Here is an 18,627-nt window from a genome sequence, read left to right as displayed (position 1 = left end):
TCATAATCCAAAACCATAAGACATCTAAGGAAACAGTTCACCTTAAGCAAGAATCAGCAAATATAACAAAGAACAGAAGTGATTTTCTTTTTTTTTTTTTTAAGATTTTATTTATTTATTTGAGAGAGAGAGAATGAGAGACAGAGAGCAGGAGAGGGAGGAGGGTCAGAGGGAGAAGCAGACTCCCCGCTGAGCAGGGAGCCTGATGCGGGACTCGATCCCGGGACTCCAGGATCATGATCTGAGCCGAAGGCAGTCGCTTAACCAACTGAGTCACCCAGGCGCCCCAGAAGTGATTTTCTAAGAACTTCAGACAACTGACCAATCTGATAGAAATTATAAATATTTAAAATTATTAAAACGCATAAAAGATGGAATAAAAATACATGAGATAAAACATCATAAAACAGTAACAAATATCTCTAATGAAATAATACAAAAAAATGATCCCCAGTGAGTGGTAAAACAATCAAGTGATAAGGAACTGGATATTGGTATGGTATAGAAGGATCATCCCACAAATTATTTACAGGATACAAGAGGAAAAACTCAACTTTATAATAAAGATATTAACTTTCACCATCTGAACCTACCAAACAATCTCAGTATCACTATAAGTAGGACAATACATTATATATTTTCTGATGTGATAAATACAAAGTACTCAGTACTGTATCGCCTATGAAACATTCATGCAAAATACTGAATTTGTCACTTAAGTCTTCTATTCTAAATCTCATTTTATAAGAAATATAAAGGACAAAAATAAGTCAAACATCACAAGAATCTCTTAGAAAATCCAAAACCTAAAACATTCTAATGGACAACTATAGAATCTTTCCAATACATCAACAGGATGAGAGAAAAAAAGGTAGGGGGAGGGGATGCTGTTCTAGAGAAACTTAAGAGGCATAACCAAATACAACTTGTGAACCTTGTTTTGGATCCTGATTCAAACATACCAACGATAAAAGACATTTCTGAGACTATTCTGCATACCTGAATATAGACTGAATAATTTATAATATTAAAGAATTGTTCATTTTGGGGTGTGTGGAAGATAATGGTACTGTGGTTACGGAAGAAAATGTTTTTCTCGGGGCGCCTGGGTGGCTCAGTCATTAAGCATCTGCGTTCGGCTCAGGTCATGATCCCAGGGTCCTGGGATCGAGCCCCGCATTGGGCTCCCTGCTCGGCAGGAAGCCTGCTTCTCCCTCTCCCACTCCCCCTGCTTGTGTTCCCTCTCTCGCTGTCTCTCTGTCAAATAAATAAATCTTAAAAAAAAAAAAAAAAAAGGGATTTCAAGAGGATAAAACCAAAAATTAATGAAAGTAAGGTATCTATAAATAAGAGGGAACAGACAAGAAAGAGAGAATAGGACCAGGGTAGAAGGGATGGGGATGAAGGACACTACTCAGAATATAACTTATGTCATCTCTAACTCTTGAAAACGTGGCAATTGTTTCACATAACTCCAATATAAATCAATACTTAAAATCAGCTAGGATATTGGGAGAGATATTCAAAATGAATACAAACCATGACAGATGTATTATAAATGAATAATACAGCCACACTGCAACAGATAAGAAAGAAATTACCTAAATAAATTTGGAAAACAGTATTTTGACTCTGCAGATAGTAGTTTCATAGTATTGTATTCTAGACAGTAAATTTGTTGCTCATAAGAGTACAGGTTAGCAATTCTGAAACCCTTGCACACCAGGTTTGCACAAAACATGACACTATATTGTATATTTGATAAATATTTGATATTTATATTGATAAACCAGGTTTCTCATATCAAAGAATTGACCAAAAAAGAAAGGGACAAGACTACAATGTAATATTGTGGTGGTGGATTGGAACTGGATTATGATGGAGATATCAACATGAACTCATGTTTTTTTAATATATAGATAAAGATGAAAACACACAGCACTACGTGTATGTGTACACATCCATGTATTTCCTAACTATGTCTAGGGCTTAAAAGTAATGAAAACTGGGGCGCCTGAGTGGCTCAGTCGTTAAGCATCTGCCTTCGGCTAGGGTCCTGGGATGGAGCCCCGCATCGGGCTCCCTACTCTGCGGGAAGCCTGCTTCTCCCTCTCCCACTCCCTCTGCTTGTGTTCCCTCTTTCGCTGTGTCTCTGTCAAATAAATAAATAAAATCTTAAAAAAAAAAAATTAATGAAAACCTAGTAGCAAAGACCCCCACACCTAGCTTCCAAATCTTAGTTTCTAAATACCAATAAAAGGAGACAGAGCTCCTTGGAGAAATGGTGATTCCAAGCATGAAGCAGAAAAAGGACGAGTCTGAAACATCTGCTGTCAGACCATAAAAAAAGTACTTAAAAAATGATGAGGGCCAATCAAAAGGACACAGGAACAAACTTGAAGGAGTTCCCAATGGCCAAATCTGTGACAGCTTGAGCAAGAAATGATGACAGTAATGGTCTATAATCTATAGAATAAAAGAAATGCCCATGAGTCCATAATATAAATAACAATATATAAATAAGTGCAAAGGACAAGACAGCTCTTCATTAAAGTAGAATTTAACTAAAAATACATGTGGGAGGAGCAATGGAACTAGAAAAATCACCATGTGGCAAACACCATAGCAATAACTGTTGCAGGCAAACACCATCAAAGAATGCTTAAATTAGTGGATAAAAGTATAATGAGAAACAAGATAATTGCATAACTTCCAATATTTATTACAAGGAAAAATAGTAAACACGGTTTAAAAAAAACTCTGGCAAACACTGTAAGTAAGTAATCAAATGTAACATCACCAGTATCCACATCATGTACACCCTGTTGATAATGATGTTCTGAGAAAAGCACATATCACTTCTGTGGTATTCTTGCCAAAAAAGTATAACCTTAATCAAATCATAAGAAAACATCAGACAAACCCAAAGTGGGAGACATCTACAAAATGACTGGCCAGTAATCTTCAAAAGGTCAAGGTTACATAAGCAAAATCTGCTAAAATGTCCCAGACAGGAAAGATGACAGAGAAAACAACTAAATGCAATATGGGATCCTAGACCAGAAAAAGGACACTAGCAGGAAAATTGGTGAAATTTAAATATGGTATACAGATAGTTAACAACATTATATTAACATTAATTTCTTGGTCTAGATTAACTGTTCTTTGGTTAAATAAAATGTTAATATTAACAGATGCTGGGTGAAAATTATACTATGTATAGTATACTTTAGAACTATGTACTTTTACATTATATTATATTATCTATTTTATATCTATATTATCTATTTTATTATCTTATATATATTATATACATATATACATATATAATATATATGTACTATTATATTATATATTACCTATTTTATATCTATATTATCTATCTTATTATATTATATTATATTAATTATATAATATATATTATCTTAAAGAACTATGTACTATTTTTCTAACTTTTTTCTAAGTCTAAAATTATTGATACACTATTCTACTTTCATGTAAGCTGACATTTTCTCATCATAAGTCTTTTAAAAGAGGGGCACAAAGAACTTCTAGAAGAGCAAAATATAGTCACTGATATTAAAAATTCAATGGATTCATTAAGCTGCAAAATTAAGCACATCTGAGGAAAGAATTAGTTATCTGGAAGACAAATGAAAAAATAAACCACATAGTAGCCAAGAGAGACAGAGAGACGATATGAAAGCAAGATTAAGAGGCATGGAGCACAAAATTAGACAGTCCATCATACATCAAACAGGAGTTCCAAGGGAATCTAAGGATGATGAAGGAAAAGTAAGAAATAATGCATAATTTGTTTCTAGAACTACTGGATAACAATAATGATTAGATTCTACAAACACGAATTCTAAGCAGGATAAATAAAAATAGAGCCACATCTAGACACAGGGTAGGAAAAGCTGCAAAATATCAAAACCAGAAAACAACAACAAAGTATTTACAAAGCGACAATAATTAGGAAATACCAGACTTCTCACAGCAATAAGATAATCATAATACCCTCCAACAACTGAGTGAAAATAACTATCACCCAGATTCTATCATCAACTAATTATCATCCAAGAATGAGGGTAAATTAAACACATTTTCAGATGAAGACCAAGAGTTTACTATTAAGCAACTTTTGCTGAAAGAAATATTCAAGAACATACTTTAAGCGGAAGGAAACTGAACCCAAATGGATTAAGTGGATGCAAAAAGCAATGGTAAAATAAGAAACTGATACAGTGAGTAAATCTAAAAACAAAGAATTTACAAAATCTTCCTTTAAATAAAGCTATCATGTTGCATTTTTAAAGTAATTCAATTCACAAGACAAAACACATTGCTTCAGCAAGATACTTTTCATGAAGAAAAAAAGCACCAAATGTGGAACTGGAAAATCTCAACTAAGAATCTGGCTATCTCTTATTTTAGTCAAGGCCTTGGTTTTCTTCAGCCACAAAGTGAAGGCATTTAGCTGTAAGATCCTCAAGATTCCCTCTCAGTTCTAGGATTTAATCGGTAGAAAATAGGCTTCCCCAGTTTACCAAGACATTTTTCAAAACTGTTAAGTTGTTGAGAGTTTGGAGCAAGATCCTTCATACACAGAACCAGTGCTTTTAAAGCAAAGTCCAGTATGAAACTTTATATTTTAGGATAATTGGCTATCTGCTTCTATGCAAAAGCTATGGAAATTGATATAATCTCAGGGAAAGAATAAAGAAAATGATGTACTTTATTTAAACTGTTCCGTATTTCAAGAGCTAATGAAGAAGGAAGGAAAGGGTGGTCCAAGTGGTAGGAAAACCAAACAGTATAAAAATCAGGAAGTCTTAAGAGAAAAATTTCTAAAAGGAATACAGTATCAATATTAAACGTTGCAAAAAAATACTAAAGACAATCATTTTAGGGGCACCTGGTGGCTCAATCGGTTGAGCGTCTGCCTTCGGCTCAGGTCATGATCCCAGGGTCCTGGGATCAAGCCCCACGTTGGGCTCCCTGCTCAAGGGGAGTCTGCTTCTCCCTCTGCCTCTCCCGCTGGCTTGTGCGTGCGCGCTCTCTCTCTAATAAATAAATAAAATCTTAAAAAAAAAAAAAAAGGACAACCATTTTATTCCTATTTCACAAATTAGCTATCTGGCAAACTCCTCCTTCCAAAATCTTAAAGGCTCAATGGCACAAATACTTGGTGCCAGTCAAAACTAATTTAACTACAGTTCTAAAGAGCCAGTCACAGTGGAATACAGCAAGGGTACATAAGATCACCAAAATACAGAGAGCCAATACTCAGTTAAAGGTATTCTATTCTTGAATCTCACAAAATTTCATTCTTCTTTCTGCTAAGGCTGAATTAAAAGGTCAGTGCTGCAAGCAAGGAAAGCTTTTATTTAAAAAGCAAAGCTATTAAGAGACAGGGCTAGGTAAAGTCATTAGTTATACTACAAATATTCCCTTTCAGTGTTCCTTCAATAAAAGTGGGCCTGGAGATATGGGACATAAAAAAACTTGACTACATAATTACAACTCAGTCTAAGACAGGGTAATAGATATCAATAGATATAAAGAACTAAAAATTGGATGAGGGTTAAGATGTTTTTTAAGTAAAGGGAAAAACCCTACACTAACATTTAAGAATATACATATATACACACACTTACTTATTCTTAAAAAATTGTTCGTTTGTTTGTTTTTCCATTTTCAAGGGCCTTGAATCATATCCCAGAGGCTGGTAAAGCCAAGCCACTAATCCAGACTTCCTGGATTAGTGGCTTTTCTAACACATTGCTCTTAAATTTGGGATAATCTCAAAAACCCCACCTCCAAACTATATTGAATCTATATAATCTGCCTGAAAGTAACTGGCTACAGTTCTCATTCTTCAAACAAAAAGAATCTTCTGACATTTTAAAGTATTTTCTAATTTACATCCAGTGGAATCAGCAAACTGGTTTTAGGGGTCAAAGAGCCATAAAAAGAGGTTGAGTATGATGACCTATACAATAAGGGCAGTAGAAACAAAATTTTAAGAATCTGTTCCGCAGAAACACATTCTAAGTGTAGCATACCTAAATTAGGGACTTGTATAATGTCCATAATGTGTAACTGTAAAATAAAAATTTAAAAATCGATATTTAAATACCTCACTTTTTAAACTTAATTTCAAAACTAAAAGGCATCCTCATTTTAGAGATGAGAAAACTGAAGTCCGAAAGAATGAAGTGACTTGCTGGTAAATAAGAGAGCAAATGTGACATAAAACAAGCTCTATTATCTTGAAAACTTGAGCTGAAAAAACTAAAAATCTTAAATATGTTTTAAATAAACAACTGTAATCAAAACCATACTGGGGTAGAATTCATGAGATAATGCTAAAATTTGTATTTGCTTAGAAAACACTTTCTCCTCTAACAAGGAAAACTAACAGGATTATGAAAGAAAGTATAAGGTCCAGTCACTCAAAAAATATTTATTGAACACCATTATGTGGTAGGAATGATTTTAGTCATCTGGAACACACCAGTGTAGAAAATACCTCTAAACATACTCAAGGTATGACAATTATATGTATATAATTGTTAGGGAAATTATACATTATTTTTTCCATTGAGTTAGTTCTGCAAGGATTTTTAAAGCAGAACTCTAGTGTTATAAATATTATTCTTAAAGATGATAAAAATGTATTTTAAAAATAAGTATCTTTCAAAGCTGTTCAGTATGAATTCACTTCAGACTGAATCACTAAAGTTTAACTTTTTAAAAAAATATCCAAAACAATTTGGAATAGGAACAGATCCTTAACAAACAAAAACCCCTTAAAACTACTTTATTTGTACCTGAAACAGGGGCCCTCAACATCACTAAGAGTAGTACAGTAGCTGTGGAACAGACTAAGAAACTCCACAAGTACAGCAGCCAAATAGTCAGGAATTACCTTCTCACTATAAGGATACTGCTTCCTATAACTATGGTTATTCACTCCTGGAACAATTTCTATACACACGTTTTCCTGTTCCTTATTCTGAATTCTACACTGCCATCACTCAAAAGGAAAAAAAAATCTCAGACTAACAGAGGCCAAATTTAGGGAGGGAAATAAAAATCTTCCTTCAGTCTAAATGGACTGATTACACAAAGAACTCCATACATCCGAAAGCACACAGATGTCTGCACTAGTTCCCAGGGCTCAAACAATACCAGTCATTCAATGGCTTTCCTTTTACATAAGCTGATGTGAGAGAGTTCAGTCAGCTCTTCTGAACCTTATAACCCAGGATACTGGAACTCTGATAAAGCCTACATTTTTCTTCAGCACTGTTTTCATGTACTTTCTCTGGAAAGTAAACTTCATTTCTCCCCGCAAAAATAAATCTGGAAATCATCTCTTCTGTTTGATAAGTGATGTACTCAATCTAAAATTACTTTTCCAGTAAAACCACATAAATCTAAGATCAACACCGAAGACTGACGGAATATATTTTTAAATGCATGAGTTTAAAATATAATTTTACACTCCATCATGCTAAATACCAAAATGTATACCATTTGGCTGCATTCTATTTATTTTCAGTTGTGTAATTTTAAAAATAGCCATATGACACATAACTTTCCAAAAATTAAAAAAGATTTTAAGAAGGGGGGGAGAGGGAAAATTTACACACACATTCATACACATAAGCAACACAAACCACAAACATCAAAAATAATGAAAAAAATGTTTCACTGTTTGACCAAAACTTAAGGCCTCAAGAAAAATAGTGTTCGATGATCATCCCTTAGAAGCTTAAATACTACTTTCTACCTTCAAAGCACACTTTTATTGATTCTTCCAGTAACATTCTTGATCAGCTGAGTCTCTGGCAGTTTCTCACCTTCAATACTGGAAAGTTTCATGGGTAAACTAAAGCCACAGAAACTCTAATGCACACTTTTATTGATTCTTCCAGTAATATTCTTGATCAGCTGAGTCTCTGGCAGTTCCTCACCTTCAATACTGGGAAGTTTCATGGGTAAACTAAAGCCACAGAAACTCTAATGTATTTTTTAATAATATGGTAAACTTATTTCCTAAGACACTTATCAGACCTGACACCCAGAAGTAAAGCTCATTAGTTTAGGGCACGAAATGAGAATGATTCATTTAATCATTAGATGATTCGATCCTGAACAGTCAAGAATTACCTATAAATTCAACTCCCTTGAATATGTACTATCATAAAAGCATTATCACTTGTAGAAATGATTTAGATGCTGCTCTGGAATTGTGGTAATCAAGCAATTTTATCCACCCATCCTCCTTAGGAGCTCTTGTGGCTCTTCCAATTCCCTTTAACACTCTTCCTCTCTCCACATACATACTATATAATACAAATAAACATGCTTTTGAAGAAGGAAAAGTTCTCTCATCCAAGTTTTCTGTCCTTAGACTGTAAATCCTTAAAGATATTCCCCCTCTCTCCCCAACAAGAGTACAAAAAGCAGACCTCTGAACATACTATTTAAAAGACAGTTGGCTAAATTGCCATCATCGCCCTTACAGTTAATAAGATTAAATTTGTCAAAAACAATTTTTTTAAGAAATATTTCTCTTGGGGCGCCTGGATGGCTCAGTCAGTTAAGCGTCTGCCTTCGGCTCAAGTCATGATCCCGGCGTCCTGGGATCGAGCCCCACACTCAGGGGAGCCTGCTTCTCCATCTCCCTCTGCCTGCCTGTCTGCCTACTTGTGATCTCTCTCTCTCTCTCTCTGTCAAATAAATAAATAAAATCTTAAAAAAAAAATTTCTCTTTTCTCCAAAGTACTATTCCCTAATGACCACTGAAAGCACCAAAACCCCATGTTCTATAAAGCAGTAACCTCACAAACATTTCAATACTCTCTGCGACTCAAACTTTGTTGGCAAAACACAGATTCCATTTCTCAAAAATATCCTGCAAGTTCTCAACAACCCAATTTTTCATCAGTACGGTTTACTGCATATCCAATATCTCTGACCTCCTCCTTGGGACAGTCAACACTTTTTCCTACCACAAGAGCCACTATATTTTCTGATGCTTTATTAAAAGACCATCTGACTTTAGCAGATACTTCTTAATGCCCCTCTAAAAAATATATAATTTTTTATATATTATATAAATTATACATGTGGGTGTTCCAGAACTTCTCACCCTAAAGTTTCACTACACTGTTGCCCACATTATCTTTCATGGACAGACAAATCTTTTAATTTTCCTACAACATGGCATCTTCTTTAAACTTTGTCACCAAATAAGGCCTGATATCAAGACAAAGGAACACATAAACCTTCCTTTCATTTTTCCTCACGTTCTATTACATACTATTAATCCACTCCCTTCTATAAATGTGTTTTAAAACATTCCAACATACTTGAAAGTCAAAGAAAACAAAGTGTTAAAATGGTTATTTGCAGGTTACTTATCTTTACATTTTAAACAATTATGAGTAACTCATTTCAGGTTAATGTTTAGTTATCTACCATGACAGACTCTGGCATAACAACATATTCAATAAACAAGTATCAAGGAATGGTATATAGCAGAAGTGAAGCATAGTAACATGACACAGTTCACATTTTCTAATGGGATTTACCCATAGCTTTAAGCTTCCCTTCTCATTAGAAAATAAACCTTTACAGCAAATATATGCTTAACTAACTAGAAATGAGTTCTTTAACAACTTAATTTTTATTTGTCATTCAATACTGACATATTAAATAATACTTCAGAGTTTAATAAAAAGATACTAGTATAACAAAATGATTGCATATACACTAACAGTTGTAAGATCTGTAAGATTTTTTTGTTGTCTTGAGCTATCAAATACTTGTTAGGTCTTCATCCCTTCTTCTCTGCCTTCTAATTATCCTCTCATAATTATTAAATGCAGAAAACAAACCAAGAACTCTATGTCTGGCTATCCCATAAGTGATGTTAGAAACACAATTATTACAATATTTACAGAAACATCTTACTTTAAGACCACAACATAATTTCCCACGTTCAAGTCTACTTGACAAAGAAGCTCAAAGAATCTAAAATTTGGTTTTTGATCTTTCTTTTCTCTTGGGGTTGGGGGGGTTGTCTATGCTAGCGGACAGAAAACAGATGCAATAGGCTTTGTACATTGCACAAAACTTACCCACTTGAAGGATCTAAGGCAATAGCTCTGGGTTGATCCAACTCTTGCCAAAATAAAACTTTTCGTAAAGATCCATCTAAATTAGAAACTTCAATCCGATTTGTTTCAGAATCTGTCCAGTACAATTTTTCTCCAAGCCAATCACATGCCAGCCCGTCAGGGGACAATAATCCAGAGACAACAACATTCTGTACACTCTCAGTTTTGTTAAACTCTGTTCGTTTAATGGCTTCTTCGCTGACATCACTCCAGTATATCAAGCCATGACCAAACACAAAGTCCACCGCAGCTGCATCCTCCAAGCCTCCAACTACAATCGTAGCATTCTCTTTGCCATTTGTAGCATCAACCAATCGCAAGTCCCGTCTGTTTGCATAAAGCAACAAAGGGGCCGCTAGAACAAAAAAAGAAAAATATGTAAGTAAAAAGAAAGGAAATGTAATGGTTCCTATAAACTGAGTTTCAAATCAGCATTAGTGAACAAATACTATCAAAAATAAGAGTAAATGAATCTTCTATAGAAGACTGTCTTAAAGTCTTCACAAACAAAATACTATTTTTGCAGCATTTAAATACAAAAAGTTGCAAGAGCAAAGAAATAATTCTACTAGGACAGTCTTTTCTTATTAAAACAGTCTGTCACATAAAATTAAAAAGTTTGGCCATACCAAGAATTCACAAGGATATGGAGCCAGTGGAACACTCACACTCTACTCGGGGGGGAATGTAAATGGTGCAGCCACTTTGGAAAAGAGTTTGACAGTTTCTTAAAAGGTTAAACATACATCCTGGCATATGATCCAGCCATTCCATGCCTAGGTATTTACTCAAGAGAAATAAAAGCATATGTCAATACAAAGACCTATACATAAATGTTCATAGCAGCTTATATGAAATAAGGCCAAACTGGGATCAACACAAATGTCATCAACAAACTAATGGAATGAACAAACTGTAATATATCCATACAATACAAAGTAATGAACTATTTGTACATGTAACATGGACTCTCATATAACATGTGAATCTCAAAATAATGCAGAGTGAAAGAAGTCAGATCAAAAAAAGAAGTACAGAATGAATGACTCCATTTATATAAAATTGTAGAGAATTCAAATTATTGTGACAGCAAGCAGATCAGTGGTTGTCTGGAGGTGGACAAAGAGGGTAAAAAAGAACAGGGATTATACAGGAAGAGATTATAAAGAGGCATGAGGAAACTTGTGGTTAACAGGTATATTATGTCTATGAGGATGGTTCGTGAGAGGTATATATATCAAAACTTATTAAATACACTTTCCATATGCACATTTTATTGTATTATCAACTATATCTTAATAAACTTGTTAAATAAACAATCTGGCAGAGATAGTTCTTGACACAACTATTTTATTCCGTTTTACATTATTATCAGAATGACCTCTGAATAAGACCTAATATCAAAACTAAATATAAAGCCTATCCTAAAGAAGTAATATTAAACTTTGAGAAGGCTGAAGCTGTTAGGATTGAACTTGTATAAATTCTATGGTTTTGGGAGTTTTCAAGTATCTATTCCAAGTTCCTGACATTTACTTTCCTGACATCATTAGTAATTAAAGATCTAGAGTACAACTTTCCAAAAGAACTTTCTAGGATGATAGAAATACACTCTCCACTGGGCAATACAGTATCCACTGGCCACATGCTAGGGAGCACTTAAAATGTGGCTAGTGTGACTGAGAAATTAAATCTTTAATTTTATTTAACCTTAATTCATTTAAATTTAAAGAGACAAGCGGTCATATAGAATAGCACAGATCTAAAGGCTGCGATGAAGAATACAAATGAGGGAAGGAAAAATAATACCAGAGTTATGCAATAATGTACATAATCTTCTCTCACAATTACTTAACTAAAAGTCTAAAACTGTGTCATCCAAAGGCAATACCAAGTACCATTTAAAAGTAATCACTATCTCTTTTTTAAGAAATTAATTTCAGGGCGCCTGGGTGGCTCAGATGGTTGAGCGTCTGCCTTCGGCTCAGGTCATGATCCCAGGGTCCTGGGATCAAGTCCCGCATCGGGCTCTCTGCTCCTTGGGAGCCTGCTTCTCCCTCTGCCTCTCTCTCTCTGTCTCTCATGAATAAATAAATAAAATCTTTAAAAAAAAAAAAAGAAATTAATTTCAAAAAAATTAAGGTGCTCAAAAAAGTATAAAGAAAAAAAGTAATGTTCATCCACTTTATGGATTATGGCTGCCAAGTGGTTGTCATCTAGAAGCATAACATTAATTTCTCTACTACCTAAGCTTAAATCCATCTGTCTTAGTCAAAAACAAACAGGTAGATAGCTTTTTAGAAAAGTGACTAAGAGCCCTGTCTGCTTATTCCGTGTATCTAATACTGCTATTGGCAAATTAATAAATTTCCCTCACAGATTCACTTTTAACTAATTTCAAGGCTTCATTCATCACAACGATTTATCAGTACTCACAGTGTCTTATATTGAACCCTTCATGCTATGAGCCAATTTTAAAAATCAGGAAAAAGGTCTCTATTAGTTAAGGGCACAATGCTAAGTACTACACAGGGCTAAGCAACTGCCTGAGAGCACTTACAATTTAAAATCCAAGAGTGATAATAATCTATTATTTATTGAGCACCTTTCTTTATGGCACTATCCTTGGAAAACTGTGTACCAAACCTGTATGTGGCATCAGGTATTAGCTACATCTGTTAAGTCTGTCTATGACTTTCAAGTCAAACATTAATATTTCTACTGAACATTTAGTCTACAAAATCCAAAGAACCTTTCTGATCATTTAAGACCTCAAAAGCCTTCTAAGTACAAGGGGATAAAAAAAAGGGCTGGGATGAGGGGACGAGTTAACTTCTTTTAATTTAGCAGTACTACTTATAATTAAGATTTCTAAGGGACTATTCGTAGGGGTGCCTGGCTGGCTCAGTCAGTAGAGCATGTGACTCTTGAGCTCGGTATTATGAGTTTGGAACCCCATGTTGGGTGTGGAGATTACTTTAAAATCTTTTTTTAAAAAAATAAAGAAAGAACACTATGTAAACCTACCAACTATTAAAAGGAAATCCCAGGGTTCACCCTAACCACCTTTCTGATACTTGAATAACTTTCTACAATATTACAACCAATAGATATTGGTACCAATAGATATTCAGCAATATATTAAATGGGATATCTGAAAGGTATAATTTGATTTGTAATATTGTTTTAATCTATGAAAGAAATACACTGGATCCACACACACACACACCCCTAGTTATAGCATATATGCCATGCATTCCATTAACTTTCATTCCAAAGAGCTTACCTTCTAACTTCCGAATAGCCAGATAACCCAAATATCTGCCAACATATCCCTTCAGTGGAACCCGCATAGGTGCTTAGGAATCCTCATTTTCCTTTATTAACTTCCTACCAAACTTTCTCTAGTAGCCTTTCTAAACTTTTTCTGCTTTCCTGAAGACAAATTCCATGCTTTGAATCCTCCCGTCTCGGATCATCTCCTAAAATAATCTCAGTGAGGCAGGGAGCAAGGTAAATGTCATTATCCCCAACATCTTAATTTAAACTTCTCAAAAATCTCTATATATCCCACCTATCCTCCTTTATCTTGTCCTCAGTCTCAAATGACAAGTTACCTTTTCTCCCTTTTATGGTTAAAGCAATACTTTGATTCAGTCTCCCTACTTCCTCTCTGCAACTTTGCTCTATGGATTATTCCCTATTTCTTGTATCTTCAATGGATCCTGCCAAGTCCCTGCTATCAAAAAACTTTGTTCTATTAACACTAACCTTGCTACCACCGAGAGAATTATATTTCTCCTAACCACAAAATCTTACAATATTGAATACACTTCATACCACCATCTTAGTCTAACTTAGACTAACTTCCCATCTATCACTCAACTAAAACTGCTCTCTCCAAGTCTCCAGAAGCACACAAATCCAATGGTCTTTTCTCCGTCCTTATTTTTGACCTCTATGTAGCATTCAACAATGTTGACCATATCCCTACCAATGTAGAATTCTCCTTATACTACACTGTTATTCTTGGTTTTCTGGTCATGCTTCATCTGCCTTTTAGTTTCAAATCCTCCTCCCACTTCTCAAATATGGGTATCCCCAAGATTCTCTCTTGTTCCAGAAATGCAAAGTACAGAAGAGAACATTTGCAAGTTCACCTGGTCAACTCTATTCAGGTAATTTTCAAATCATCATCATCTCCAACCTAACCTTTAGTACTGCACCTATAACTTCTTGTTGGCCATCTCTTCCATCCATTAAATTAAATTCATAACCTCCCCCACAACCTGCCAAAAAAAATATCTTCAAGAGTCAATGGTACCATTTTCCTAATCTTACAGGTACACAGTGGATCCCTCTTTGACACCTCCCTTTTCCCCCAGTCTGCCAAATACTGTCTTGCTGACTCTTCTTTAGCATGTCCTTAAATCTGCCTCTTTTCCATTTTCGGAACCACTATCCTACTCTAGACCTTCATGACCTTATGCCTGAACTACCTTAATAGTAAGTGATCTCAACACTCTCCCATCCATTTTCCACTTCTAATACTTCTACTTTATCCAACTCAAACAGCTTTCTGATTTCCTTTGCCTAAAATAAAAAGCCTCAATACTTCAGGCCACCACCAGGTGACTTCTACCTAAGACTCTAACTTAATTTTATAGCCTCTGCATCATACAAACTGGCTTGGAACACACTGACTGTGAGCACATCATACTACATCACCACAGCGTGTTCATTTTGCTGCCCACTCCATACTTCCCTCTCATTATCCCAACAAGCAAGTTCTTCAAGGCCAGATTCAAATGTTATCTATTCCATGAATCTTCCCAATTGCTTCAGCTTTCCTTCTGAAAAGGTGGAGCTCTTACAGTCTTTACCACTTTTTTGATATTAGCATTTTCAAAAATATATTTTCTACTTCAACTAGGATCTCTGCCCCTTGGGAACAGGAGCAATATAACTAAGTTTATCCCCAGTATCTAGAAAGAGTTCACTGCCTTACAGAGATATGGTAAATCTACTAATATCTAAAAGGAATTCTCCAGAACCTGATCTAACAATATATTTGTCATAAACCCAAAAGGATTTTACATTAATTCTGGCCAAGTGTTCACAAATGCCCGTTACTTACCTATTGACTTGTTCAAAGTTTAGTCAAGCTTATCTCCTCCCCACAGACCCCTAAACTTTAGCTAGCTCTCAGCTTAAGCAAAACAACACAGAACATCCTCTCTTAAGGACTCATTCTGAGTATAAGGTGACCACAGGAAAAAAAAACATCTGTTAAACTACCGTGGTCATGTCATCTCCTAAATCCCAAAAGCTTATCCCACTCTCCCACAAAGATCCTGCTGGCACTTCAAGAGAAAAGTCTTCTTGTGTTTGATTTTGAGATACCAACATATCTTGTGGTCAGAGCATTCTACCTATTACAATAACCTTTTCGAATAATCTCCCTGACTGAGTAGGGATTTATTTTTGACATTTGTATGGTGACATGACTTGGATGAGGACTGGACTTCACACACACCATTCCCATCTTGATAATCCTATTTAAATTCCTCTCCTGTCCAGAGATTCAGGTATCTTTCCTTAAGTTCAACTCTTGAACCAGTGCTCCAGGCATCTAGTCTGTTGCAACATAGTACTCTGATACTTTCCGGCAAAGAAACTTTTTTCTTTGGCTCTTTGAGAATCACACCCTGACTCCTGAGTAGGAATATTGCCAGCTAGAGGGGGGAAAGATGGCAGAGGAGTAGGGGACCCTATTTCAAATGGTCCCGGAATTGAGCTGGATATCTACCAGACCACTCTGAGCACCCACGAAACCAGCCTGAGATGTAAGAAGATCTGGATCTCTACAAACAGAATATCGCAGGCGGTTGGTTTTGAGGTACAAAGTGGAGAGCCGTGATTCTGTGGGCAGATATCGGAGGATAAACGGCAGCAGGAGGGTGCCTGGCCGTGGGGATCCTGCACCGCCAGTGAGTGACAGCCTCGCGCGCTGCGGACGGGGCACAGACTCGCAGACCGGTAGCGAAGGGAAAGAACTTTAGGGCAGCCCCCGGGGTGGAAAACCAGACCAGCGGGGTCACGCGCACGCGAACCGCAGCCCTCTGGACAGAAACCAGAGCGACGGTCGCACGCACACGAACTGCAGCCTCCGAGACGGATACCCGGTGCGCCGGGTCCCGCCGGTGAACTGCAACCCCTGGGGTGGAAACCCCGAGCTGCGGAGTCGCACACACGCAAACTGCAGTCCCTGGGACAGAACCCCAAGCTGCGGAGTCGCGCGCGCGAACTGGGAGCGGCTGGCGGTTTTAGAAGCACAAAGGGCAGAGACGTGCCCCGACCTGGAGGCAGGACTGGGAGCGCTGTGGAGGGGCGCACAACCCAGGCCGCTGCAGTTTATAGCAGCACGGACAGAAACGGAGATGGTGTGGCCTAGAGTGCTCACTGAAGAACAGACTGCGGTCTCTCTGCTCTGAGGCAGAGGGTTGGAAACGGTCTCTTCTGCTCTGACTCGCGGAAGAGACGCAGAAAGCCGCCAGGGAAAGGCGCCAGAGAACAAAAGCCCCAAAGACTGATTCCCGCTGAGCCCATCCCCCGCCACAGGGGGCAGGGCAACTCCGCCCAAACAGGGTTGCCTGAGTAACAGCTCGGCAGGCCCCTCCAGTAGAAGACAGGTTGGGAAAACAAGAGGTCAGCAACCCTAAGGTCCCAAGAAAACAGGTGCATCTTGCTTGGATTCTGGTCAATAATTTGGACTCTATACATTCCCTCAAACACCCATCAACAGAATGAGGCTAGGAGGGGGCTAGGAGGAGGAGGAGCCCCCAAAACAGAAAAGACTCAGAGATTATGACTTATGCTGCAGATTTACAAATGGATGCAGATATAACCAAGATGTCGGAGATGGAATTCAGGCTAGCAATTGTGAAGACAATGGCTAGAATGGAGAAATCAATTAATGGCAACATAGAGTCTCTAAGGAATATTCCCAGCTATTCTATCTTCCCTTGACTCCTCCAATGGAGATTACAGTGGGAATTTCCTTGGCTCATCACAAGGGAATACAGGCACACCTCATTCTATCGCACTTCACTCTATTGCACCTCACAAATACTGTATTTTTTACAAATTAAAGGTTTGTGGCAAACCTGCATCAAGCAAGTCTATTGGTGCCATTTTTCCAACCGCATTTGCTCATTTCACGTATGTATTTCACATTATGGTAATTGTTCCAATATTTCTAACATTTTCATTATTGTTTTATTTGTTATGGTAATCTTTGATCACTGATCTTCAATGCTACCTCTCTAATTATTTTAGGGCACCACAAAACTGCACCCATGTAAGACAACCAAATTGACAAATGTTTTCTGTGTTCTGACTGTTCTACCAACTAGACATTCCCCTGTGTCTCTCCCTCTCCGCAGGCCCCTGTATTCCCTGAGACACAGCAATACTGAAATGAGGCCAATGAATAACCCTACAATGGCCCCTAAGTGTTCAAGTGAAAGTAAGAGTCACAGATCTCTCACTTTAAATCAAAAGCTTGAAGTAATTAAGCTTAGTGAGGAAGGCATGTCAAAAGCTGAGAAAGGCTGAAAGCTAGGCCTCTTGCACCAGTTAGTCAAGTTGTGAGTGCAAAGGGAAAGTTCTTGAAGGAAATTAAAAGGGAAAAATGAAGGGGGGGAACTGGAGGGGGGATGAACCATGAGGGACTATGGACTCTGAGAAACAAACTGAGGGTTTTAGAGGGGAGGGGGATGGGGGGATGGGTTAGCCCAGTGATGGGTATTAAGGAGGGCATTTATTGCATGGAGCACTGGGTGTTATAAGCAAAAAATGAATCATGGAATTACATCAAAAACTAACGATGTAATGTACGGTGACTAACATAATAAAATAAAATTTAAAAAAATAAAATAAAATAAAAAAGTGCTATTCCAGTGAAGATACAAATGATAAGAAAGCACAACAGCCTTATTGATGATATGGAAAAAGTTTTAGTGGTCTAGATAGATCAAACCAGCCACAACATTCCCTTAAGCCAAACCCTAACCCAAAGCAAGGCCCAAGCTCTCTTCAACTCTATGAAGGCTGAGAGAAGTGAGGAAGCTGCAGAAAAGTTTGAAGCTAGCAGAGGTTGGTTCATGAGGTTTAAAGAAAGAAGCCATCTCTGTAACAAAAAGGTGCAAGGTAAAGCAGCAAGTACTAATACAGAAGCAGAAGCAAGCTATTCAGAAGATCTAGCTAAGATAATTAAGGAAGGTGGCTACACTAAACAACACATTTTCAACGTAAACAAAACCACCTTATAATGGAAAAAGATGCCACCTAGAACTTCCACAGCTGGAGAGAAGTCAATTCCTGGCTTCAAAATGTCAAAGGATAGCCTGAGTCTCTTGTTAGGGGCTAA

General features: G+C 36.9%; 1 protein-coding gene across 2 annotated transcripts in view; it reads right to left on the bottom strand.

Annotated features, from left to right (window-relative positions):
- The window catches only part of LRP6 (LDL receptor related protein 6), a 178,606-nt gene that overhangs the window by 143,712 nt on the left and 16,267 nt on the right, over window positions 1-18,627 (bottom strand). Inside the window, exon 2 of one of the 2 annotated variants that reach the window (XM_064591556.1) lies at window positions 10,158-10,551. The exons of the other annotated variant lie outside the window; for it this stretch is intronic. Within the exon in view, the coding sequence (XP_064447626.1) occupies window positions 10,158-10,551 (394 nt within the window). The remainder of the gene's footprint in view (window positions 1-10,157; window positions 10,552-18,627) is intronic. 2 annotated transcript variants of the gene reach the window in all.

Source organism: Mirounga angustirostris, unplaced genomic scaffold (genome assembly GCF_029215605.1).
Source record: "Mirounga angustirostris isolate CCGP_5_RB_7025 unplaced genomic scaffold, mMirAng1.0.hap1 SCAF_5, whole genome shotgun sequence".
Lineage (NCBI taxonomy): Eukaryota > Metazoa > Chordata > Mammalia > Carnivora > Phocidae > Mirounga > Mirounga angustirostris.
This window is presented reverse-complemented; position numbering and strand designations above follow the sequence as displayed.